A 26,684-nucleotide genomic window follows, 5' to 3' on the forward strand; every position below is an offset into this window, starting at 1 on the left:
ATCACGAGGAATAATGCTGGGTAAAATCCACTACAATTTGACGACGGCGTAAATTTTATTAATAAACGTACGCCTCAAAACCCCAAAACGTTGCATTGACCCGTCGGGCCCGTACGGATGCCGCTGACCGAGGCCGAACCCGCGCCGTGTGAGTGACAGCTGCGGAGGTCCCGCCCACAACCGAGACAGCCGGTCGCGCGCGCGCTGTCGTCCACCGCCTCCACCCGCTACCAGGAGCTGCAGGAATGACCGACAATATCCCCCTGCAGCCCGTGAGGCGGCCGAAAAGGCAAGACAGTAAACACAGAAATGGGTAAGGGCGCCGAGTGCCGCGGAGAGACTGGCAGGAAAACATTCGGTGGACGTCGTTTTGTCTCCTGTTTTTTCTTCTTCTTCTAAAACTGTTTACAACGGCGCGTCGGCATCAACGTTATCTCTGTAACCCGGTAGCGGGTTGAAGGAGGGGAAGGTGGGGCAGGGTGGAGGGGGCGTTAATAGCGTTAAAGGGGACAGAATAAACCGCGGCTAACACATATTACGCTACAAAACAACATGTATATGCTAGTAATTCACGCTAGCGTCATAGCAGCTAACGTTAGCCGTAGCTCCAGCAGACATCCTTGTTCCGGGGCGCAGCCGCAGCAAAGTGCATTTGAATGACGCCCATGTCAATATTTGCTCGCGCAGACCGGGGCTCGTCTTGAGATGTCGGCGCCCTGCCGTGAGGTGGCATGTGCGCTAAATGGCCGAAAGGTTGCATTCGTAGTGTTTATTTGGACCGGCCCGTAGATGGGGCAGGCCTTCTGCAAAGGGGTGATGGAGAAAGGCGTGCGGGGCAGAGAGAGAGAGAGAGAGTGCTGTTGTGCAGCCAATTGTCTGGTCAGGCTATCGTGATGACGTCACCTTCTGTAATGCTCACACAATTAGAAGACAGGAGATTGAAAGACGTGCTGTTATGATGCAGGAACATCGGGTATGATTTATAGTTGAGGCCAATGCAGCCAGCTGACATGATAACACACTACAACAATACTACTACTACAATAAATCCCAATAAAGGTTAATGTTACGTTTGCACAAATGAGGGCATCATTGACTATAAATAAAAGATACCTCTAAATGCTAAATACAAGATACCTCTTTTTGTAATTCTGAAAAAAAGTGCATCCTCAAATTAACCTAAAACTTAATCAGGAACCAGGAACATTTATTTCTAAAGTATGTGATACATACAAAGAATTTGACATGGCGGTTGGTGCAATACATCGGACAACAATGAGACAATGGACCACAAGACAGTGCAACACCGTTTTTAAAAAATCTGTTTCAACCAACACAGATCATTATAACCATCATGTGGGTAGGACTTATTACTGTTGTTTTAAAAGCATTAATTTTGGCCTTATCTAGATGTAGCTAATCAACTGCCAATTGAATGTACCAAGACTGTAGTGTCCAATGCATCCATATATAAACAAACAATACCCTAACCCAAGTTCTCAATGCCACTACTTTGAAAGTAAACATTTTGCCCATTAAATGGATGCTTGGTTTTTGCCACACTTCTATTTCTTTACTTGGAAAGTAGTCCAGTTATTAATCACTAAGGTCACTTTGCTGTAGTTCATTGATGTGGAAAGCTTTGTTTGGGAAAAGCAAAGGGAGTGGCAACCCTTTTAATCAAATTAAGTTAATATTTATCTTGGAGGGAAGACTCCAGGCTTCATGATCACGAACCTGAAGCTCAGCGTTGTCGGTTTTGTGGGTTTGAAGCTGTAATAAGCAACCCATTAACAAAGAGCCGTGACAGGAAATCCATTAACCTGGGCTGCTTCACACGACACAACACAGGGTTACGAGATAAACTACAGAATCTGCATGAATCTGAATTATTTGGTTGCCTGTCTGTTCCTCTGCATGAACGTGATGGTGGTATTGAACCTGGGATATGTCAATCTCTTCCTCTCAGGTGCTGCCCGTGGTCGAGATGCTGTGGCATGGGCGACTTCCGTCCCCGCACCGTCTGGCTCGGCCACCCGGAAAAAAGGGAGCAGAGGTACCCGAGGAATGTCATTAACAACCAGAAGTACAACTTCTTCACCTTCCTGCCTGCGGTTAGTGTCAGTCAAAGGTCACCCTACCCTTTGACCCCCGAAACCACCACCCACCTCTCTCAGCCGGGCTCTGATTCACTGTCAATTGTCAGACAAATTTTCCAATTACGCCAATCCTAATCCGAGGAATCTAGTTCTTGGATCACCTAGAGAACCAGCAGCAGTGGGTGGTAATTGTCATGTTTGCCTCATATGAAATGAATCACTTATGTTTCTGACCGACTGTTAGAAACCTAAAGATATTCAGTGTGCAATCAGAAATTCTCCAATATAAGTGGCAGGGTGCCGCCAGCAGATGTTTGTATTGTTGGCTTGAAAAGAGACTGAAAAAATGAATCAATTATCAAAATTCCAATCGACTACATATATGAGCATATGACTAATACCATGGGTAATGGTTTGTAATAAGAATGTACCTATAAGAGTAGGATGATACGTCGTATTTCAAATAAGAGTCAGCAACATGGTTGCATGCTACCAAACAGCATTTACATTCTTAGAAGAATATGGAAGGGGCAGATGTGACACTGGTTAGTATATTCTTGAATTAGCCGCAGCTGCTGATCTTTGTTTTCCCCGGACTGCTTTACATGTGCATTTGTTTTTCCAGAGATTAGTTGTCTTAAGATCTTATGACTTTTTTGATGTATGAAGTCAGGCATTGAAAGTAGCTCAAATTTGTTTGGAGAGCCGAAGACAAGAGCCGAGGCTTTTTGCATTGCAAATTGGGATGCTATTTATTTACTTTGGATCATGCGAAGAAGTTCTTCTCTCTTGCAACATATTGAAGTGTGTACGTTTCTATTCATACTTGGTTTTCTGTTCTCTACTTTCCACTTGGCAAGAGCTTGGGAAATTATGTACAGTAGCAAGCTGCTAGTAATCTCGCACACGGGTGGTAATGAAATAGAGCAAAGTTAAAGCATGAGTGTTTATTTTCAAAATGACGCGACAGGAGGGAAGCTACTAAATGTATTTGGATATTATTTCCTTTTTTTTTTTGTTGTTTATAGGGGCATGGGGATTTCTTTGAATTAAAAAGGTTTTCCATTTCGTAAAGTCCACGGTCTTTTACTTAAAACGAGGCTAAAGCCTACTGTGCTGTAAAAGTTTAACCTACTGTATATAAATAAACGTGTTATTAAAATGACCATGGCTTCAGTTTACCACATAATCAACATGCTGGGTAATGACAAACAACAGAACTGTTTATGTTTACGCTTCTGAGAGACAATGGTCCCAACTAGCTGCCTCCAGGGTCCAGCTGAGCCTCTCGGTACCTGTCAGATACACTTGTATGCACAATAACTTTCCACGCCGCAAATATTTGACTCTGCTCTTTTGCTTTATGTTCACAGGTGCTGTTCAATCAGTTCAAGTACTTCTTCAACTTATACTTTTTGCTTTTGGCCTGCTCTCAGTTCATCAAGGAGCTCCGGTTAGGTGCACTCTACACCTACTGGGTCCCGCTGGTATGTGGAATTTCACTGTTGATTATTTTGGTAAATTGTCTTTATTCTGGTATTTCCCACAAACACTGTTGCCAAAGGTAAAGAGTTTTTTTTTATTTGTTGTGGTTCTCTACTTTTAAAGAAAGTGTTTTTAAGATTTTGACATTTCACTCCAGGGTCTTGTTTTGGCTATCACCATCATGAGAGAGGCGGTTGAAGAAATAAGATGCTACATTCGAGACAAAGAGATGAACTCTCAGATTTACAGCAAGCTTTCAACAAGAGGTAAGGATCGTAGGCTTTGAGAAACAACGCTGCTCATGTTTCGGTTGTGAAGATATCTGAACTACAGTGCTTATTTCTCAGCATCAGCATGTATTAACCGTAGGAAGTTGGTCCTATTAAAACTTATTAGGGCTAGGGGAAATAGTGGGTAATTCAAAGCAGAGATGTAAAAGTGTACATAAGAGGCCTTGGTATAAAGTGCTACCTGCAATAAAAAGCAGGAGACCTCTTGTGGTTTCCATCACTTCTCCCCTTTGATGTGGCAGCTTGTTTTAACCATAAACACAATGACTGGTTGCCTCCATGATAGCGGCCCCCGTGCATGTCTTGCTGCGCTTTTTAGAAACTTTACGGTGTCAGAACATGTTGTTTTCTTACAAAGTAAGAAATTGGTTGAAGATATTTTGTTTATTAATCTATCATTTCGATGGTAAAGTCTTTGCATTAAATTCAACCGTTCACAGTGCATCTAACAAAAGCATTTAAAATGGTGCCAAAACTCCCAAAAGTGAATCCCAAATATTGTGCGGCCAGCTGTATGTTTGAGAAGTGCTTGAATTAATACTGTTAAGTATTAATACTGTAAGTTTTCTATTAGCGTAGCACACATTTTAAAGCCAGCATCGCAGTCAACCATGTTCATTTAATTGTGCGAAACCCACATTTTCATTGCAATAAATCTTCATTTAAAAGAAGCTGAAAAAAGATGAATGTTAATTTATTTCTTTGGATAAGTCAAAAGTGATGAACTTATTATTAAAATAGTTGCAGGCTGGTCTCCTAATTAATTGATGAATCAGTCAAACAAATGAAGCTCTGATAACATGCAACAAACGTACATGAGATCTTCACATAGAATCACTTTCTTACATTCATGAAAGCCTAATCTTTATTCCAGATTACGTTGCTTTTGTTCTTTCTTAATGATGTTACATGTTGTATACTACTTTATAATCCTTCAAAGGTTAAGTGCACTAATGCAAAGTCTGTTGAAGCCTAGTGCGCACCAATATTAATGCGCTTTAATGTCTTGCATATGTAAAGCCCTGAGGTCACAGCAGGGGTCAAGGGTCAGCGATCTCTCCCAAACAATTTTGCCTGTTTGTTCCAAAGGGAATGAGAGAAAAGGCTCAACTCCCCCAGCATTCTTTCAAATGTGCAAGGAAAATTACTTTCCCAAATTCACTAAGGTGACTGGTGAGGTCTGCAGAGCAACAGCTCATTCAAAGGAGAAATGAGATAAACTTGGTCTGTTATAGTACTTAGATGATGTACATTGTGTATTATTTGATGAATTCAATAAATATTACCTGACCAATCTAACACAAAGTAAAACTGAACTCTGAATTAACTTCAGATTTTGTTCTGTGTTTTTCAGGGACAGTGAAGGTGAAAAGCAGCGGTATTCAAGTTGGAGATCTTATAATTGTGGAAAAGGTTTGTTGATTGGTTCATCCACATCTGTGACTAGTTTTGCTAAGTTAGCACTTATATCGCAGAAAATAATGAGGGGGACGTTAATCTTCTCTGCGCCACTGGTGACTGAGGTAAAAAGGAGTTAGTAAAGATTTTATAATCTTGTGATCGATGCTGAGCCTCGGCCTGTCAGACCCGATTCATGCACAGTGTACCTGAGCCTAATATACCTTTTTAATTAGAGCAAATTTAATAAGCCTATTTATTGAGGAATTTGTTTTTTCATCTTGAAATCGCAATTAGTTGTACAGCATGTGTTAGTTTGAGTTTTCTGGCAACGCGCTTCTCGTGGACACAGAGGATTCTCTGAGGTCTTTGTACATGAAACACGAGAGGTGGGCCCTGTCTTCAGTTTCCAACTAAGGGCTTCCTTCTGAATCACTCATTTCAAAGCAGCTGAAGGAAAGGTCACACATGTTGTCCCACAAGTTCCACTAATATGACTGAGTGATTTAGAGTTATGTGATTTAAAATTGAGAAACTTGTCAGCGGTGGCGAAACCCGGGAGCTGACAAAAGGAAAGCTTCAGAATTTCTAAATTAACCGCCATTAAAGGCTCAATGCGTCTTTGTTAGACCGTCGGCTACTTAGCGACAATCCATGCACGGTTCGCTTTTCCGGGAAGCTGTCCGGATGAATTGAATTGAGAGTTTGTCTAGTGTAGATGAGGGGCCAGGTCAGGCAGAGTGTAAAACCTGGTCAGGGTCCTGTTCAGGCCACGACTGGATGATTTGCTGGAGGGCTTATTGTTTTGACTGACTGGCTGTTGGTAATGTGGCACATGAAAAGCCCAAAGTCCAACTCCTCTACATTTAAAGAGCGGACGAGGGAGGAGGCAGAGTGCAGGCTCAGGAAGCGATGTTAAAGTGATGTTTTTCTTTCTGCTTTTCTTTGTAGAACCAGCGTGTTCCTGCTGACATGATCTTTTTAAGGACCTCTGAAAGAAATGGTAAACATCTGCTGGTCATTCATCCAGATCTCCACAACAGGCAGGCTGGCTGGGGAAATTACTTTTTTTTTTTTTTTTAAAGGCGCTGAGGTGCAGGTATTAGCCCTCAGCCAGGACAGGAAGTCCTACAACGTCTAAATTGTAATTAGGTCCAGTACTAAACTATCACTCAAAGCATGGTGCTGTGGAGAGTTACTACTCCCATGTAATGGTGAGATGGGCATTGTAGACAAAACATTGTTCACTCTTATTTTGTCTTTCAAATTAGAACATAATGAAAAGGAAAATACAAGGACTCACCAAAATCAAATGCAAAGAGAAAGCAGGAGACGCGAGTTGAGGATGCCTCATCTGAATAATCAAATATGGATTTAAGACAAGATTCGTCAGCGATAACTTGGCCAAATGCATCGCCCTGTTTATTTGCACATATACAAAATCCAATTCAAAATAACAACCTCGAAGGCACAGCACATTAACCGCCACATCACAGGGCTGAGGGGATTTATTATCTGCTCCCAGAAACCCAAATGTGACTCCCATCAATGAAACTAGTTGCATCTAGTTTTTGTTGTGGTTGCGTCTTCCTGTTGAAAGAAAAAAACAACAGCTCTGTTGTACTGGAAATAGTGCTTGGTTATCTCTCTTCCATGTGGAGGCCATTAGGTCAATTATGAGGAGCCTATAGGCCAGGATTTGTCGTTTTGGGCAGGATGACGCATGCAGCCCGTGGGGGGAAGGGCGTTGTTTGGTGAATGCCTTCACTTCCACCCCAACAGTAAATGCAGCCTAGTCCCGTTCAAAGAAGCCCCTGCAATGCATTTGTGACTCCATGCCAAAGAGTTTGATTGCTCTTTGTAAAGTATTCAATCAAAACAGCGACTTAGAAATGTGTAGAATAACATCTATTAGAATAAAACCCCAGAACAGCAACCGAGGTGTTAGTCTTGGTTACCCATTGAAACATAAACGTCTTGGTCTGTTCAAGCAATTCTAGGTTGTTGATGTACAAAATCAAAGCCAATCTATTGTTGCCCCCTAGGGGTGAATGTTTCCGTGTAGCATCATTGGCAGCTCTTGTCTCCCCCCTCCTCCCCTCCCGCAGGCTCCTGTTTCCTGCGCACCGACCAGCTGGATGGAGAGACGGACTGGAAACTACGCCTCCCAGTGGCGTGCACTCAGAGGCTGCCGACTGCTGCCGTGAGTCATAAAATAAAGATGAAGCGGTAGCCAGGAGAAAAGTGTACGTTGCAGCGCTGTGTTTATGTCGTCACTGAGCCTGGTAAGAACTGAGGAACACAGATAATTGCAAAGGCCCGACTGGGGTCCCAGAGAAGTGAGTCATTAGGACGGAGTAGTCATTTGACCAGAGTACAGGGTGGCCAGGACATCAGAGAATGACTCAAAGGTCAAAGGTTAACCCCAGGCCCATATCTTTGGCTCTTGTAGTTCTTCAGGCAAATAGTTAACAGGTTAAAATGCAGTGGAAGTCGCTTTGGATAAAAGCGTCAGCTAAATGACCTGTAATGTAAAATACTCGCACAACCTTTTTATTAGGTTTCAAATAGTCAGTAAACTAGTAAGTTTTAACGATTTTCAGTATGATGTGTAATTAAATATTCTAAAAGTTAAGATTAGTTTATTTATTTAGTGATTCATGTTTTCAACCTAAATTTTACAGCATTGCTTTCATTTGATTTACAGTAAAATGCTTCTCTTGGAAACTTAAGAATGAAAAAACATTATAAAACCCCCCAAAAAACAACCTCCACCTGTGCCATCGGTAACATGCTATTTCCCTGCCTGTGGTCTCTCAGTTCCTGGTGACATTATATATATATTTTTTTCTTTTTGGAGAGAAAACATGCGTCAGGTCAGACTGGTTTGTAAAACAGTGTCAAACTGTCTTAATATGGGGTAGAAAACCATAGCGCAAACACTGCGTTAACTGTTACGGATTAGTTACATAATGTTTCATAAGCATATAAGCCAAAGCTTTGCTGGTTTTCTTCTTATCCGAATGTCAATTTTCAGTTAGTTATTTCCCATCGGTGATCCTAAACTATGTTTTTGATATCCCACAGGATCTTCTACAAATCAGATCATATGTGTACGCAGAAGAGCCAAACATTGATATCCATAACTTTATTGGAACTTTCACCCGGGTGAGTGCCTTTTATTACTATTGTGTTTCAACGGCCTTGTTGTTGACACAATTTATTTAACAAACAACAATTATTTGGGCAGTTTTCCTCTCCATGTTAACATGTGTCGTCTTGTTTGTAACAGGAGGACGGAGACCCCCCAGTCAACGAGAGTCTCAGCATTGAGAACACCCTGTGGGCCAGCACCGTTGTGGCCTCCGGTAAATTGTTGTTGTTGATCTGTTGACTTTCCTAGCCAAACACACACGGAGGAAATCATGAGGATGTTGTTTTTAAGTAGCTGTGGGGCAGTTACCCACAATGGTAAAGAAAGTGTGCTTCTTCCACAAGAGGCTTTAACCCACGCTGACATATGTTTTCCATTAAGCTGATAAAAATCCACATCCTATATTCAAATTCAAATGTCATTGATCATTTGAAAAAGTTTTCTTGTCCAGATTATGAGTCTGGGAACCTTCTCCTTGTCATACTGCGTGTTTCATGTTGTTCCTTTTTTTTTTTTTTTTTACATTGACCCATGGCATTTTTTTTTTTTTTAAGGTTTCTTTTTTTTTTTCCTTCTCTCCCTCTCTCCAGGCACAGTGGTGGGGGTTGTGATTTACACAGGCAAGGAGCTGCGCAGTGTCATGAACACCTCCAACCCAAGACACAAGGTACAGTAGTGTGAAGCAGAGCCTCAAAGATGGAGGATTCTTACATGTTCCGCCATAATTATTTAATGTTGCAAACACACACACATATACACATTTGTTTGACTCATAATTCCTGCCTCTCTTGCTCATGATAGGTGGGTCTGTTTGACTTGGAAGTGAACTGTTTGACTAAGATCCTGTTTGGGGCTCTCGTCGTGGTGTCGCTGGTTATGGTGGCCCTGCAGCACTTCGTTGGCCGTTGGTACCTCCAGATCTTGCGCTTCCTGCTGCTCTTCTCTAACATCGTGCCGATAAGGTGCGACTTAAGCTTCTCTTCTTCAAAGTCATCTGCCGTGTTGGTTTTCAATGACACGTTAGGTGCCAAATCGTGTACTCTTTTCTTTTTTTTTCTTAATTTGATGCAGTTTGCGTGTCAATCTGGACATGGGAAAGATGGTTTTCAGTTGGATGATTAAGAGGGACTCCAAGATCCCTGGGACGATGGTGAGGTCAAGCACCATACCAGAGCAGCTGGGACGCATCTCCTACCTGCTGACTGACAAAACAGGTTAGATTGCAAGAAAAGTGGCAGTGAAAAGCAACATACTTTGTATTTAAATATCGGTTTGTGGTCAAAAGAATCACTGAGGCCAGGGTGTGAAGTACTGAGACGAGGGCTGTAGTTATATAGTTATAGGGCTGTGGATCTGCCAAGGAAGTATCCAGTAGGACAGAGTTAAGTCGTTTCCTTCCCTCGGGGGTCCTTTTCTCTGTGGTGGGGTTTCTGCTCCCGGAGACCTGCTACTTATTGGACCATTAAATCATAAAAAGAAAGCCCCAGAGTCTCTCATCCATACACATCTTAAGAGCACAACACCTCCACCAGTGCACTTCCTCAGGCACGAGGTGTTACACGCCGGATTTATTGCCCCCATGCCCAATAAACTGATCAGTCTTTTCCCCATCCAGAGTGTGATAAGCCCGGTGGGGTCTGCAGTTCAGGCCAATGTAGGAGCAAGACCCCTGAGGTCTTTTTGATATACTAGCGGAAAATGCTTTTAAAGTGAGTGTGAGGATACAGAGGCTGTGTGTAGTGTTGAAGTGAAGGCTGCTGGCTTCTTTACAATCACCATATGTGGCATGCAGACTCTTTTAAGCAAATGAATATTGTGTGTAGATCCAAACCAATAAAAGCTTTTGTATAGATATTGATGCCTGTGATGTTTTTTAAAATTACATCAATTTTGAAACTCAAATCTGAAACACTTTTTATCTGTTATTCGTCATGCACAAGGATCACAAGTTGCACAAGAAGCTCAAACTCTGTCAGCTGTAATGGTTTAGTAATGAGTTCCATTGTTTGAATGTCTTCACCAGGAACTCTTACTCAAAATGAAATGGTGTTCAGGCGCCTCCATCTTGGAACTGTGGCATATGGGATGGACTCGATGGATGAAGTACAGAGCCTTGTATTCAGCGCTTACACGCAGGTAAAAGAGAAAAAAGAAGAAGCAGTGACTGAAATCCACTTAATACATTGACAGTCTAGTTTTAAATTCCTAAATCTTGGCAAAGAGAAAAACACCGCAGGCCATGAGTATTGTTTTAAGAAAAATAAGGGTTTGTGATTTTTGTTTGGCTTAATGCTTCCTGACCTCAGATGACACTCTTTGTCCCCCTTGACACCAGGGGTTAGTGAAGCAGGAAACAGGATTAGCCCACAAGCAAAGCAATGACCGGACTTCTTAAACGACGCTGCCATTAACCCCTGGAGGGAATAGGCTTCTAAAAATAGCAGCGCCACAATGCGAAAGCAAATTGTTCATATTTGCTTCACACGTCTGGACATGTTTACAGCCCACTATTATGGCAATTACTGACTAACTGCCGTTAGTGAAGGAGCTGGTTTCTACGATCAAAACTTAGTTAGTTATCATTATTTTAGTATGAACTCTTGGATGTGTCTTTTTGTATGTTGTAAATAGGAATCTACATGTGTACGGAGCCTTTTTTGTCTCTTGACGGTTCTACTGCCTACATTTGCCGACCTCTTGACCGTGACCTCAACGAAAGGACGGTCAAAACTCTTGCCATGTTCCCGTATCCCATTGTTTTCATCACAGTCCCTCGTGTAATTTTCTTCAGCCCGCCCATGACCTTCCAGCCTCCAGGGCTCCAGCAGCCACCAAGGTGCGCAAGACGATCATCAGCCGAGTTCACGAGGCTGTGAAGGCCATCGCCCTGGTGCACAACGTGACGCCCGTGTACGAGGCCAACGGTGTGACGGACCAGGCCGAGGCGGAGCAGCATTATGAAGACACGTGCAGAGTCTACCAGGCCTCCAGCCCAGATGAGGTACGGCGGCCTGCCACACCCAGCCCTGTACTGTTCCTCCAGGTTTAGTGGTACTCGTGTCAGTTTTAGTTTTTCTGAAACCCACATGGCTGATAGGAAAAAATCTAATAGTACCGACTATATTTACCGATATGCTCGTAGAACCTTTACTTTACAAAATGATAAATGGAGCAATACAAATCTTAAAATACATATTAAAAAGGAGTGAAGTAAAATACAAATCATTTACAAAAACGGTGCATTTCTTTTGTTTTTTGTCGACTTGCTCGTTTACCACATTTATTGTACAAACAGCAGCAGTACATCCATTCAACGACATACGTGAAGACACACAGGCACGTACCTACACGCTGATATACCTCAACATGACATGTTAGGAAGTGTCCACTTAATCTGCTTGAACATTGTTTTCTCAAGGACAAACACGGAAGGCCCGACAGGATAACACACCCGAACTCGAGACGGAGCGTTCTTGGTTGATATCAGTAAAGGGCATTATCGTGGGGGTCTCCCCGGCTTTTCCACATGAAGGGGAAACATTCGCAAGCATGAAGGCATTCAACATTTATGTCCTTCATCTGAATGAATTCTTTGAACATCAGGAAGAGGGCCGCGGAATTTGACTTCGATCAATTTCCTGCGGTGTAAATACGGATTTCCTTAATGCGCTCCCCAGCCCATTGCACTTATCCCCATTTAGGTTTCCTCTGATAACATACTTTAATCGAGCCACGTACATCTGTTGGGATTAGAGACCTGTGGTTTATGTCGTGGGGAGGAAATGCAGCCGTTTTATTGTAGCAAAGCAAGATTCTGTTTGTTTTCCTTGTAGCTTTCAGGAATTCTTAATATAGATTTTAGGTTTTGTCTGTGAGCACTTTGGGCACAATACACTGTTGAATGCTTGGTTTTTACCAATGCAGTCAAAGCGGTTTATTTACGCACTTTTCCCCCTAAGCTATATACAAACGTATCAGCCGTGTGGAGATTGCGTGAAGTAGATTTAGCATTATTCAGTCCAGTTGCTGCTTTTACAAGGTGGTGCTGTGCGGCAGACGCAGCGTCCTAGAAAGTTCCCACAGCGAAGCTTTCTAGACTGTGATTAAGCAGAATCTTCATATTTTCCAAACCTGGATATGAAACATTACACCAAGCAGAGCTTTTCAGCTTACGTGGTCACGGATTTCTGAAAATAAGTAATTTCTCCGCTTCAAAACTGGGTGGTTTCAAAATTGGATTTGTGGGAATCTTTGTTGTTTTCTGTCATCTGCGTCCATTTGGCCCGTCTGCCATTAGTCCTGTCAGAAGATGAATGATGAATGTGATTTGACTTCTGGTCTGGAAGTTATTGGTTTTCTCTCTCTCTCTCTCTCTCTCTCTCTCTCCCCGCATGCACGTTGACATTGTATTAATGGATGCCATCTGTTTGTCGTGTCCTTCAGAACGGAGCAAAAAGTATATATTATCCGTTCATAAATGGACATTTCGCTAATTTATCAATCGTTAGTCTTGAGTGCAGAAAAAACCTTTTTGAGATATTGATTAAGAATAATGGTCACTGTGCTCTCTGGCATTCTAGTCAGTCCAAAGTGCCCTTCACTGGAACATCGTATTGACATAATGGCTTCACCACAAATACAATAAAACCCCCAAGCTGGTGTCCCTTTTCTCTCCCTTTTCTCTCCCTTGCTGTACCTCAACAATGGCGGTGATGATTATTATTTAGTAAAGACATAAAGCGTAAGCAGTTATATAAATATTGCTCCCTTACATATTGGAATGACCGTCCATTAAAGCCTTTACAATGTGATGTTAATAGGTGTCGCTGGTGCAGTGGACTGAGAGCGTTGGTCTGACACTGGTGGGAAGAGACCAGTCCTCCATGCAGCTGCGGACCCCTACTGGCCAAATACTGAACTTCACCATCCTGCAGATATTTCCCTTCACCTATGAGAGCAAGAGGATGGGCATTATAGTGCGAGTGAGTGCCAAGCTAATCATGTTACTCTTCTGTCGTTTGAATTTCAGGAGCTGTAGTTCACTTTGTTCTGTGCTGTCCGAAGAAATTGGTTGGATTTCCCAGCTTGTGCGATTGCTGAAATACTTTTGTATTCGTAAAGGATGTAGCTCGGTGCTTTTTGCTGCTAGGAGGGCGGTTTGGACTTAAAAACCAGCCTCAACAAGACAAACAGATTGATATCAAACCACATTATCTGTGAAAAGCCTCACCTTGTAACCTCTGACTGTCTGATGACTTAACTTTATTTTTGTTGGCCTGTCGAGAACACAGGAAGCCTGGGATCTTTAAACTTCCTCATGGTAATATTTTCAATTGCTTTGGGAACCCATGAGAGTACCAAAATAAGTCCACGTTTTTCTAGGCACCACAGTCACAAAATGGTACGTGTTCACCTTTGAACTGGAAATCCTGTGAACTGGGTGGTGTAAGATGTAACCGCTTTTCTTTCCTGTTTTAATCTGAATAAACTGCCCATTTATTGTTTTTAAGGACGAGTCTACTGGAGAGATTACGTTCTACATGAAGGGAGCTGATGTGGTGATGGCAGGCATCGTCCAGTACAACGACTGGCTGGAAGAGGAGGTAGATCTTCTTTTTCACCTGACACGATGAAGGTGTAGCGGCGGTGATTTTACCCCCCGTGATAAATAACTGAGAGACTCACCCGCTGAATGTTTTCTAGTGTGGGAACATGGCGAGGGAAGGCCTGAGGGTCCTTGTCGTCTCAAAGAAGTCTCTCACAGAGGAGCAGTATCAAGACTTTGAGGTAATTAACGGCGATTTACACTATATCAAGACATCTAGGAATAGTTGGAGAAGTTTGTCTCCCTCATAAGTATTGAAGCCACGTGAATCACAAAAATATCAAGAATTTGATTGCTCAAAATACACACATTCAGAACGGTTCATATACAGAAATGTATTTGAAATGAGTATTTATAATGTCAAAGTGTGTTGCTGGGTAATTGGCGTGACCTCTGACCCCACCTCCCCCGCACGTCCCTCTGGTCCACACACCCTGCCCTGCCACACACACACACACACACACACACACCCCACTCATTGTTTGAGCAGGGCAGGGCTGTCTCCCCTGCAGTCCTCACCCCCAGGCCCATTTCTGAAGTGTATAGTTGTGTGAGCAGAGCTGCTGGGCAGCAGTGAGTCACCAAATGAGTTACACACACACACACACACACACACACAGGGAGTTTATGTTCCTTTTATGAGTCATTCTCAGATTGTTTTTGCTTTATCTCACTCCCTAATTGGCCTGGAGCTGAAAAGCGGGAGGTGGGCGTTAACCGATTGATCATGTCTGCTCTGTCTGCTATTTCAAGCTTTCTAAAACAGAGGAGCTTTAACGGCTGCTTGCAGGCAAATACCTGAAAGCGTGTATGTAAAGTCAAACTTTGATATCTGTTACGGATTTTTCTGTGTGCGTTGGAGGCATTAATTCATGCTCGAGGGGGAGGGAGTGGGGGGCGTATGTATGCACACTGTATGAAAACATCGCTGAAACATCTCTATTTTGCATCATGTTTTCCTTGCGTATATATTCATTTTTTCATGTTTAGTCCTTGCTGGTTTCATTATTTTGGTGTTACAGTGATTCCACTTTCTTTCAACTATTTTCATCCCCTCCCACTGACAATATTCCATACCTCTTCTGCCCCCCAGGCACGTTACGTCCAGGCCAAGCTCAGCGTCCATGACCGCTCGCTGAAGGTGGCCACAGTGATTGAGAGTCTGGAGATGGAGATGGAGCTGCTTTGTCTGACCGGGGTGGAGGACCAGCTCCAGACTGATGTCAGGCCCACCCTGGAGATCCTCCGTAACGCAGGAATCAAGGTCTGGGGCGAGGCGGGGGGGCAGACAGACATTCAGCTCAGAGTAGCAACAAACTCAAAAAACACAAACCTGGAGAAAAGAACATGTGTTTTTCACATCTACCCTGAAGAATAGGCCTCAACCGAGTCCCTCCTTTTAGTAGGAAACAGAGATTATCGTGAATTTGAATGAATTGTTCTTTTTAAAGGGTTTGGGATGGTTGATGTGAAATATTTCACCAACTTTGTAACATAGAGATGATAACTTGGTCTGTTGCGAGGGAAGCAGAAAGCTGATCAGTCGCAGAAGTTAAAGTTGGGCTTCTGTCCCCTTTGCCCTTCTCAATTTAGATAGATAGATATAGATTTATACTTTATTGATCCCTCAAGAGGGAAATTTTGGTGTCACAGCAGCATGTACAGGGAAGAAAATAGAATTAAAAGATACACATTATATATAATAAGATAAGAAATATTAAATTATTTAATTTAATTTAATTAAACTAAACTAAAACAAAAGAATAACCTTCAAGAAGAGACAGTGCAATAATAATAATTTGTAAAAGGAGAAGAGGAAGAGCAGCAACATCCCAGCAGTACAGGGTTGTTATTGTCATTATTTAGCCAGAGGCTAAAGGGCTGGCTCACCTCAAATGTGTAAAAACACATTCACTCTCTCGGCTCCAGTAGTGTCTAGCAGTGCAGATCGGTTAAATGTCTCTGATGAATAGGATTTCAGTTGCTCATATTATTATTTCAGTTGCTCATATCATAAACTAGCTGTTTAAAAAAAAACCTTTTGAGGGGAATGTCTTTTAAATTGGTGAGTGATTAGAATCTGGTGGTCAAAGGTTTCCTTACATTTTTGGCAATAAATACCTCACATGTTTGCGAGTGAAAACGTTTAAAGGGAAACAACTATGTAGAGTGGTAACGCCCTTTTCTGGGTCTAACCGTGCCGTAAGCAACATTAAGAATCAACCCGAGACAGTATTTGGATACTGTGATACCAATCTGTATGATTACAGGTGTCTGCCGTCTGTTGGAAGCACGAGCACGACGATGAAGTGCACCATGTTTGATTGTAAGATAAGTTAACAAACCTGAGGTCGCAGGCAGAGCACTTACAGGTCGCTTGAAGTCAGTGATTAGAGTCTTTGGTCCCTGGATTTTACTGACCCGTCATGGAAACATTTTATCGTCACATAGTAACTCGTTTGACTGGAAATTCTCTTCCATCACCAGTACATCTTCTGAATTTCCCGAATGATTACTTTGTGTGTAGGTTTGGATGCTAACAGGCGACAAGCTTGAGACGGCGACCTGCACTGCGAAGAACGCCCATCTGATCACCCGCAACCAGGACATCCATATCTTCAGATCCGTGAGTGCAGCACAAGGACCTCTCTTCCCCTAGTGTGTGTTTAGTACCACAGGGTCATTCCCAGTTCAATGCAGCACTGAGAGTTTCCTGACCCGCCTGGACCCACGGGCGTCCATCCTCTGTGACCGAGGCCCGTGGGCTGGTGGTCGTACAGCCCCCGCACTTCTACGCATGCAGCCCGGGTCAGCATCCACACGGCTGAATAAATCACTTCCCACCAGCGAGAGCATCCAAGCCGCTGTCAATGAGAACAAACAGGCCTTCGCTCGAACAGAAAGGAGAAAAAAAAAAAAAAAAACCCAGCTGAACCACTCCCAGAGGGAACACGCGGCAGAGGGCTCACTTCCTAATTTGTTTTGCAGGTTTCAGGCTCTTTTTGCCGCTTTGATAGTCCCCCTTCTGCCTTCCCCTCTGGAGCCGCGCCAGAGCAGAAGGAGCGCCTGCCATATGGGAAGGTTACAATTTGCGTACAACTGCGGTCGCTGGGAGAGGATAACAATGGCTGGCACGGCTTGAAAACCTCTGTCCCGGTGGACGGGGGAGTGCTGACTGGGCCTGCGGCACATACATCTGGATTAGTTTCCTGGTGGCCACCGATGGCCTGATCTGGATTGACGTATGAAGAGTCGGCGGCCGAAGGATATTCGCACCAGAGCATGACTCTTGCTGACGGATGAACGTCGTGTCCTGTCAGTGCTGCATTTCTGGGGATTTCTTGAGTCTATATTTGAACTGTGAAATTGAATGTTGTACATTCTTCCACTTCCACAGAATTTCCTATTCCTACTTAGATTTTCATACCTAAATGCTCTGCTAAGCGTTACACTAGAACACTGCACGTATATATATAACACACTAAAATCTATTTGTACACAGATCTAAGAATACTTTAAAGTGTGACTGCAGTTTTGATGGAAATGCTTGGGTGCGTTTCCCACATCACTCGCTGATCCGACCTCGATGAGTTCTATGCACTCGATACTGTTATGCGGATGGGAGATACCATGTCCTTTCATATCCCAGTTGGTTATTTAGTGAACTGAACGTTTGGCAGGTTCTAACATTTGCCATCGCTGCAGCTCGGTGCGAGCTGTTATTCGTTGAGGCTGCATCTCTGATAACCATCAGGATGCGTAGGGGAACAGATCGTCATCCTTGATAACTTCTTATGTCGAGTGTGCTTTTTAATGCTTGCTTTTTCAAATACGGTTGCCATTGCCACAGGTGACAACGCGAGGGGAAGCCCACCTGGAGCTCAACGCTTTTAGGAGAAAGCACGACTGCGCCCTGGTGATATCAGGAGACTCGCTTGAGGTAAACCAAAGTTCATCTGTGCGTGTCTAGCTCTCCTCCCGCTGAAAGACAGAAAGTATGTTAGAGCCTCATACGGGGAGATAGCCCGTATGAGGCTCTGACATACTTTCTGTCTGACGCGTGATAATATTGCTGCGACGGCTTCTTCTCTGGAAGTGGTATCTGTGGTTAGTCACTTTCTTTAGTGCGGTAGGAGTTAAACTGTAGCTCAACGATGGGGTATTGGAGATTCCCAGCGGCTATCGGTTCCATCCGGTGGCCGACGTTTTCTTACACGTCCACTTGGTTTCCTGCAGGTTTGTCTGAAGTACTACGAGTATGAATTCATGGAGCTCGCATGTCAGTGTCCGGCTGTGGTTTGCTGCCGATGCACCCCCACTCAGAAGGCCCAGATAGTCCGACTGCTGCAAGAGCGCACAGGAAAGCTCACCTGCGCTGTAGGTGAGTCAACAATAGAAACTATCCAACCGCTTTTTCGAGGTGAGATTCAGTCGGTGCAGATATACTTTTGTTAGTACGTTTATAACGTTCAACAAATTCTATCCACTTCTTCACATCTCACCAGAGCTCCCAGTAACACTGATAAAATGCCTCAATAAAGCAGAGCTGATCTGAGTATGATTTAATGGTAATATCTTTCACTTGATGAAACTTGATGAAGGGTGGGCAATAATTTATATTATTGCCTTTGAATAGAATCCTATTCCAAGTTATGACATTATAGAAAAAAACATGAAATAAAAATCCATATTCAATCCATAAACAATATTTATTGTTTAATTGTGTTTTTACTGTGTTTTGCGACATCAGAACAATATTTTTGTATCAATATTTCGTTATATCACACTAGTAGATACACAACCCTCCCACTGAAAGTTTGTATCGGTCGGTCACTGATTCGAGTCGCCACGCCTCCATGGCTTTTGTTCTCTCTTAGGGGATGGAGGAAACGATGTCAGCATGATCCAGGAAGCCGACTGTGGCGTGGGAGTGGAGGGAAAAGTAAGACTCTCTCTCCATCTCATCGCCTCGCATTGACGTGTGGCTCTCACAGATTTTTACTTTTGGTTTCCTGTCAAGATATCTCTCACGTTCAGAGACATTTAGAGAGAGGCATGCACACAGATGATTCCTCTTTACGAGCATCCATTGTCTGAGTAGAGGAAGCAAAGATGACAGGATGCCTTTGTGCTTAAGTAAAAAGTAAGAGTCTCATCATCCGGGTTTTGTACTTCTCTCTCAACATGTGTAGCTCAATCTGACATGCATAAGCATGAGATGGAGATGTTTTACCTTTTTTTTTATGGCAAATTATATTATTACTCCTTTTTTTCCTGTAAGAGTTGGTTGACAAAACTGACAACACTTATAACTGTCCATAAATATAGCAGCCAGTTAGCTTAGCTTATCATGAAGCAAAGCAACATCTGTAAAACTCATTAACATTTTATGTATTGTTTTTGTAAATCCTTGTAAAAAAGACTATAAGACTAAGAATATTTTACATTATGAACAGAAATATTGTCTTGCCTGTTTTTCAAATGTGAATATTAGCAAATTTTTATGGCAGTAAACTGAATTTCTTTGGCAGACAAAAAAATGTTTTCTGCCATTTTAGAAAAAACATAATTAAAAAACAAATCACGAATTTGGCGGAATAAAAAAAAAAATCTTTAATTGAATTTGGCATATTCAAAGGTGGGATATTTCCATGCAGGTCATGTCTGCAGGGAGTGTTTGTCTGATTTTTGTGTTTCCTTGTAAACAAGCTCTGTATCTGTCCCTGAACAAGCATAATAAGGACGGCTTCGACTTGTAGCTAATCTCACTGCCCTCTGTGTGTTTGACAGGAAGGAAAGCAGGCCTCGCTGGCTGCAGACTTCTCTGTGACTCAGTTCAAACATTTAGGCCGTCTCCTCATGGTCCACGGTCGGAACAGCTACAAAAGGTCTGCAGCCCTCAGTCAGTTCGTCATCCACAGGAGCCTGTGCATCAGCACCATGCAGGTAGAGTGCAACTCAAACACGGTGCCACTTACACGGAGTGGCACACTTTAATAGCTTTGACTTTTTCTTTAAAACAATCAAAACTGAACTATGAAATACTCTCAAATCAAATAATCTGTATCAAATCAGATAAAACATCACATATTGAGCACAAAGTCCAGAGTCTGACTAAGCAGTAAATCATGATGCGTTCATTCATGGCAGGGTCGAGATTTTCCTCAGTTTACTTGTCTGTCATAGCAACGATAAGGCTGGTTGTTAGGAAGCCTGACCTCAGATGTATCAATCAGTACTTTTCATCATCTAAACTTTTGCAACAGACATTGTAACATTTTGAAAATGTTCTAAAGAAAGAAATTGCTACCAATTCCCCCCCACCCCCTCCCTCCCAGTACTCCCATCATCTAACCTGAATCTCAAAGCTTGTGAACAAGGAATTTTATTTGTCTGTTCAGTTACTTTCGCTGAATGAGGTAACGCGATGGCGATGTAACCTGCCCTGTACTCTCTTACAAACATTCCCAGTCCACACACTGTTTGGATCTCGGGGGAAGTGAGAGCCAACAGGAACCAAACCGAGACCTTCAGTGTTTGGCCAGGGAGATACGGCTCATGCTGATCCACCATCACCCACAATCCAAATCTGAGGAAATGATTGGGGCGAGGCAGGGAAAAGGTTTTAAGGATGGTCACGGGGTGGAGGGGTGCCCGGTGAGTCGAGCCAGTGGCGCCCTTCTGAGCTGACCCCCACGCACATACCCAACACCGTGCCCTGCCCGGTTCCCACGTCCCAGCCCGACCTCAGGCCCCCGCCGTGGAGGGGCCGCCCATGAGTCACTTCTCATGGACTTTGGGGTTCTAGGGTTCGTCCTCCTCCACATGTCTCCAGTTAACACCAACCGCAGCAAGGACCTGCCTGGTTTGGGGCTGACTGGTCGACAGGCCGACATTAGTCAGGGAGGCTCTGAGTAGCACTTGAGTAGAGTAAGGATTATTGAGATTAGCTCATCGACTAGTCAGTGTGGTTACCCTGCGATTCGTCTTGCTAGATTTACGCTGTATCTTTAATTTCCTTCTATTTCTCTGTAATGTTTTTTTTTTCTCATCTGTTGTTTAGCCTGAGTATTGATATAAAAACGCTTTTATGTCTCCCTAGGCGGTGTTCTCCTCTGTGTTCTACTTTGCCTCGGTCTCACTCTACCAAGGATTCCTGATTATTGGGTGAGATAAAAGCTCTGAATGGCCGTGACTTACCCGGAGAGCATTTGGCTGCTTTGTCTTCTTGGCATTTCCTTTTTGTTAAAGCACTGTTGAAATGCGAGTCGGGGAAAATATGACATTTTTGGCTGAATGTTTCCCTGCTGAATCTCACAATGAAATGTGTGAATCTTTGAGTGCATGTTTTTCATCTGGAGAATATTCCTCACACCAAAAGCACATGATTTTGTCTGTTTCAGCTACTCGACCATCTACACAATGTTCCCTGTCTTCTCCCTGGTCCTGGACAAAGATGTTAAGTCAGAGGTTGCCATGTTGTACCCAGAATTATACAAGGATCTCTTGAAGGTATTTGATGAATGATAACACACTGAGTGTAAACATGATGTGCAGAAACATGAAGAAGGGTATATAATATTATCCTGTTTTCTTTCCACAGGGCCGACCGCTTTCTTACAAAACGTTTCTAATATGGGTCATAATAAGTATCTATCAAGGTAAGAAAAGAGACTCCAGCTGGTGAGAAAGCCACATCAGGATACATAGGCCAAGTAATAATAATTGTGTAGATTTTGTGTAGATCATTCTGGCGAGAAGTTGGTCTCACTCTCCGGCCGCGCCCTCTCTTTTAACTCCACAGGCAGCATCATCATGTACGGGGCGCTGCTGCTCTTCGATTCAGAGTTCGTCCACATCGTCGCCATTTCCTTCACCTCTCTCATCCTGACCGAGCTGCTGATGGTGGCGCTGACCATACAGACGTGGCACTGGCTCATGATAGTCGGCGAGCTGCTGAGCTTGGCCTGCTACGTCGCCTCACTCGTCTTCCTGCACGAGTTCATAGGTGAGCGAGAGCAAGCGGGCCGCGCCGGAAGGTGACTCTGAGCCCAGAACACACAGAACGCGGTCTTGAGTTCAATGCACCGCGGCCTGATGGATGTTATTGCGCGGTTGTCGACCTTGAAATAGTGCGTCAGCAGTCAGGGCAACCTGTTTGTTCATAAAGTGCCTCCGGTGAGCAATAAGCGGTGGTACGCTGGCTGTGAGGAAGGCTGAAGGTGAGTGCATTGACACGCTGTCCTAAAGTGGACAAACCTCCGTCATGTTGTTGTATCAAACAGGAAATGCCATCAGTCGTGTTCCTTTCCTGTGGGCCGCCACGCTTCATGTGTTTATCTCAGTGAAGGTGTCGACTGGCCACAAATATGATACTTTAACTGCTGTTGGATAGAAACACATTCATTACCGTCAGGACGCTGAAACCACTCTTCAAGAAGACTGTAGGTGTTTAAGGTGCTCCATGACAGCCTGCATGCTGGCCAAGATAAGCCGATTTTAGCTGTGCCACATTAAGACTAGTGACATATACAATACCCTAACCAGGAGCTTTCCAAGCCTTTATTTTCAGCATAATGTGGGGTGGAGTTCCACTCGCAGCCTACAATCTCGACCACTGAGGATCATGACTGGCATGTGGTCAAGTGTACCCTTTGTGGATACGTTTCCTCCCTCCTTGAAGTCGGACTGGAATAGATTTTAAAGGCTGTTCCTCTGTTGCATCTGCGGTTTACTTAGTTAATTGGACCCTTTGCTCCAACCTTTAGTTGCCACTGTAATGGTTCATTTATCTGCCTCCTGCATTCATGGTTCACTAAAAGACAACATATCACACTCTAAACATAGACAGTCTGTGCAACACACGGACATGCAAGTATTCACATTTTGACACTAGTCAAAAGGGCTCATTCTAAGCTACTGAAAACAGGTCTTGGTTTCATGTGTTTATACACTAATGTTTCATTGGGAATCTGCATTAGAAGGAGGTGATGTGCCTCGGCTCCTAAATGATGCTAATATTAATGTATGTTTATGTCCCACAACCTCGTTCTGATCTTTGCCCCCTCCGTCCCTGCCAGACGTGTACTTCATCACCACAGTGTCATTCCTGTGGAAGGTGACCGTCATCACGCTGGTGAGCTGTCTGCCCCTTTACATCCTCAAGTACCTCCGCAGACGCTTCTCCCCGCCCAGCTACTCCAAGCTGACCTCTTAAAGACTCTGGCTTCATTTGCTTTCGGAAAAACTAACAGAGGCGCCCCTGTCTTCCTCCAGCAGAGAATCAAACCTGGATTCATCCTCCCTTTTTTTTTAATTTCGTCGAAAAAGTTCCACTTGGAAACGTGAAGCACTGACCGGTTGTTTACTGAGAGTTTGCGTTGAAAATCAGTGTGACTTCCTACACATGTTTGATGCAAAGACTCGTGATTTCTCTACGGGGGGAACACCTGCAGGGAAATGCAGTTAGTTTAACTGACCTATTTGTTGTCAGCTGACTTAAAACGTGTCTTGAACAAAAATGTAAATATGTGGTGTAAAAGACGGCGGCTGTTTAGCCTGTATTTATTAAATGAAGGGACAGAATCGGTACGTTTAATTATGCAGTTTTTTTTGTTTTATAATGTTAATGTTTAAATTCATATCATGGAAATAATTCCCGCTTCCTGCTGAAAGAGTCAAACCAACACTGGAATAGACGTGGCGTTCCCACTCGGGACTCGATTGACGCTCTCCTTGAAGCAGGGATTTCCGAATGAATCTTGAGAAGAAAAGCCTTTGCATAAAACACAAGTCTGCGAGCTCCTGCATTTGTTTGTGCGTCACCGCGATGCATCAGCACGCCGCAGGCGGAGGGCGCCGGGGTTGCTTCTTTTAGCATGAGCTGTGGTGTCTGATGTTAAATCTGTCCTTATTTTTATTTTTTTTCGGACCCTGAGTATTTACAGTTTGGGGAGCGCGGTCAAAACGGCCACAAAAGGAGCGCCGGGTTTATTCGCAGACGAACCTTTCCACCGGGGCTCCCGGGCCGGCGTGGCGTCCGCGGTGGGGAGCGCGCGGCCTCTCGCGTGGCCGCTCAGCAGGCCAGAGGCGGCTTCAGCGTTGCATGATGACTCACTGCGAGAGTGACCTAAAGCCATAACTGAGAATAGCCCATGTGACCCGCCGGCCACTTCGACTAGCCCCCGCAGCTGTGACAAAAGAAAAGGATCAAATAGGATGTGAATACTGCTAAAAAAAAATATTACAACTGCGGATTGAGAGCGAGGGAAAAAAAAGCGTGATACTGCACCTGTGGTGTTTTATTTCTCTAGTCGGTGTGACGGTGAATATTCTGTAAATAATCGGCAACTAACCGAATAACATTACATTATTTCAGATGTCACTTTTTCTTATGTCTGTTGATGAATCTTGACTTGTCAGCATCCAGGGTGCCATGAGTTAACATTTTCTCTAATATGTTCATCTAAAACCGTTATTCCCACTGAATTAAGCGTGTTTGCACCAGATGTTTTTTTGTTTTGTTTTTGTAATAGAACCACAAAACATAAATGAGGAATTGAGTTATTTTGCTTGTAAATAACATGTTTTGTATTTATTAACATGTTTTATTTAATGGAGTTGATTGCACTCAAATGAACAAAAAGGGAGACCTGTAATGATGTCAGTGTTGTGATGATTAATAAATCTCATGTTTTTCCTCTGCCATTTATTTTCATTTATTTAACAATAAAAAAAACAAGAATTCATGTCCAAACAGTGTTATATTTGTTCTCATTGTCTCTCAAGTAAAGACCAGATAAAATGTTTTTTAAAAACATAATTCATTGTATTTTCTTTATGGGTTAATTGTTTGTTGAAACAGTAAAAGTAAAAAAATACATTTGACTATTTCTACCTCAGGAGTAAGACACATTTAGTACTGAGTCTTTAGGGCAGCTGGACAGAGAATGTGGGATTGACTCAAACTAAACTACGGGATTCAGCAGCTGGTATGTTTATGTACCCGTTTTTGATTTTATTTATACCCACGAGATCTTTTTTTTTTTTTTTTGTGAGCATAGTGACTATGTGCACTCCAACTAAGTCAGAATTAAATCAAAAGTAAGGGTGGCCCGTAGTGTGGACGTTCACATGCTGCTGGAATAAAATACAAGTAAAAGAAATCAAATTATGTGAATAAAATGTACAACTTTCCTTTTCCCAGGACATTTCCCTTAGATGGAACCTGAATTTAGACTGAAACTATCAAGCAGAGTTACGATAGTTCCACAGAACGTTCTGTTCATCGAGGAGTCCGGGTGTTTGTCTCTCTCTCACCAGAGGAGGGAGTCCCTGATGTTTCCTCACTCGACACCTCACAGTCACAAATCACTCCGGTCGTTCAGTCTCATTGGCCTTCAACAAACCGAGAAAAAGTAACACAAAGTACCACCTCACTTCATTAGACATAAATTAAGCCTTTATTAAATCACTGAAAGTTATAACCACAGACATAAGGAGTCACGCGTAAAGTGTTAAAGCTCACATGTTTGACTTTGGACTAAATTCTCACTCATAAAATCCTTTCCCTTTTTTTCTTGACATGCAGCCAAGCAACTCAATGCTGTATGTCCAAATTAAAACTACAGCGCGTGTCCACCTTATTTTTTCTTCTTTTTTTTCCTTCTTGTTCCATTGCCCAAATGCGTAAGTTATACCATTAAAAAAAACATTTAACTTAATCCGTCCCATGAAAAGTGAAAATCCGCTCCAGAATCAACAAAGCGGCCTGCTCGCCTTAACATCCGTGGTCTTTTCCTCCTGTCCCGACGCCAGCGATGGAGGGGCCCGCCGCTGGTCCCCGGCCAAGTCCACAATCCCACCACACTCAAAGGGAGTTTTGATATTCACTTTTACAAGGTTGGGATTTGCAGCCTTTAAAGAGAGGCAGCCTCCTGTTACGCGAGCGGCAACCCCTGCTAATTATCACAAGGTCGGCGCGTTTCTTTTTTTATTTTCCACCTTGGAAAACATCTCACACGCTGCCGCCAATGGAACAATGCGCAAGAGAGAGGGAGAGACTACCGCAACTGTCACGGGGTCCTGACTAATGCTCTCGATGATGCTAATGATAGCATGGAAACCATGTGGGATCCAGATACGACCTCCAGGCCGAGGCGACCACGTGGGAGAGGTCACCTCAGAGCTTCTGGGGCCCGGAGGTCCGCTGTGCTTCCCCCCCCCCCCCCCCCCCCCCCCCGCGTCACGTCTCGTTCCTGCAAAGGTCCAGTGGACTAACTGGCGGTAACGTGCGCGATGCCCTACAGGGGTTACAGGCCACGTTGAACCCGTCTGCGTGATGCCGTTTTGAAAGAACACAAACCTCGATGGATGACAGAAGATAATGCGCGACGTGAAGCGTGCAGATGAAGTGTTTACTACGCCCTGTCATGGCTCTTGTGTAAACACGGCATTTTGGCACTGACTTGCCCCCTCGAAGAAACATCCCTAGGCATGATCACGCACCCTCCTGCGGCACTATTTATAGCTCTGTGGGCCGGGAATGCTTTTGATTAATATTACTACCCATGACAGTTAAAGAAGGGCTGCAGATACTTTTTGTTCTTTTCTCTCCCTGTGATCTCTATTGACACTGGTTAATGCTTCCCAGA

General features: G+C 43.5%; 1 protein-coding gene across 1 annotated transcript; it reads left to right on the forward strand.

Moving 5' to 3' along the window:
* Window positions 1-95: 95 nt before the first annotated feature.
* On the forward strand, window positions 96-24,787 carry atp9a (ATPase phospholipid transporting 9A). Its single transcript, XM_040193474.2, has 28 exons — window positions 96-313; window positions 1,970-2,114; window positions 3,473-3,586; window positions 3,742-3,850; window positions 5,229-5,287; window positions 6,224-6,275; window positions 7,381-7,475; window positions 8,360-8,440; window positions 8,565-8,640; window positions 9,017-9,093; window positions 9,228-9,388; window positions 9,498-9,640; window positions 10,450-10,562; window positions 11,218-11,427; window positions 13,247-13,408; window positions 13,937-14,029; window positions 14,130-14,213; window positions 15,125-15,295; window positions 16,559-16,657; window positions 17,882-17,971; window positions 18,268-18,412; window positions 18,909-18,973; window positions 19,822-19,977; window positions 21,134-21,198; window positions 21,435-21,543; window positions 21,635-21,692; window positions 21,836-22,039; window positions 23,112-24,787. Exons 1-28 carry the CDS (start codon window positions 246-248, stop codon window positions 23,246-23,248), a joined length of 3,141 nt encoding a protein of 1,046 aa, XP_040049408.1. The 5' UTR covers window positions 96-245; the 3' UTR covers window positions 23,249-24,787.
* The last annotated feature ends 1,897 nt before the right edge of the window (window positions 24,788-26,684 follow it).

Source organism: Gasterosteus aculeatus, chromosome 2 (genome assembly GCF_964276395.1).
Source record: "Gasterosteus aculeatus chromosome 2, fGasAcu3.hap1.1, whole genome shotgun sequence".
Lineage (NCBI taxonomy): Eukaryota > Metazoa > Chordata > Actinopteri > Perciformes > Gasterosteidae > Gasterosteus > Gasterosteus aculeatus.

What these genes read in the sequence shown, in the direction of transcription:
- atp9a (XM_040193474.2), top strand. Translation starts at nt 246, where the DNA reads ATGACCGACAATATCCCCCTGCAGCCCGTGAGGCGGCCGAAAAGGCAA. An exon ending in TTATTGGAACTTTCACCCGG is followed by an intron (nt 8,441 to 8,564) that starts GTGAGTGCCTTT and finishes TGTTTGTAACAG; the next exon opens with GAGGACGGAGACCCCCCAGT. An exon ending in CAAGGATTCCTGATTATTGG is followed by an intron (nt 21,199 to 21,434) that starts GTGAGATAAAAG and finishes TGTCTGTTTCAG; the next exon opens with CTACTCGACCATCTACACAA.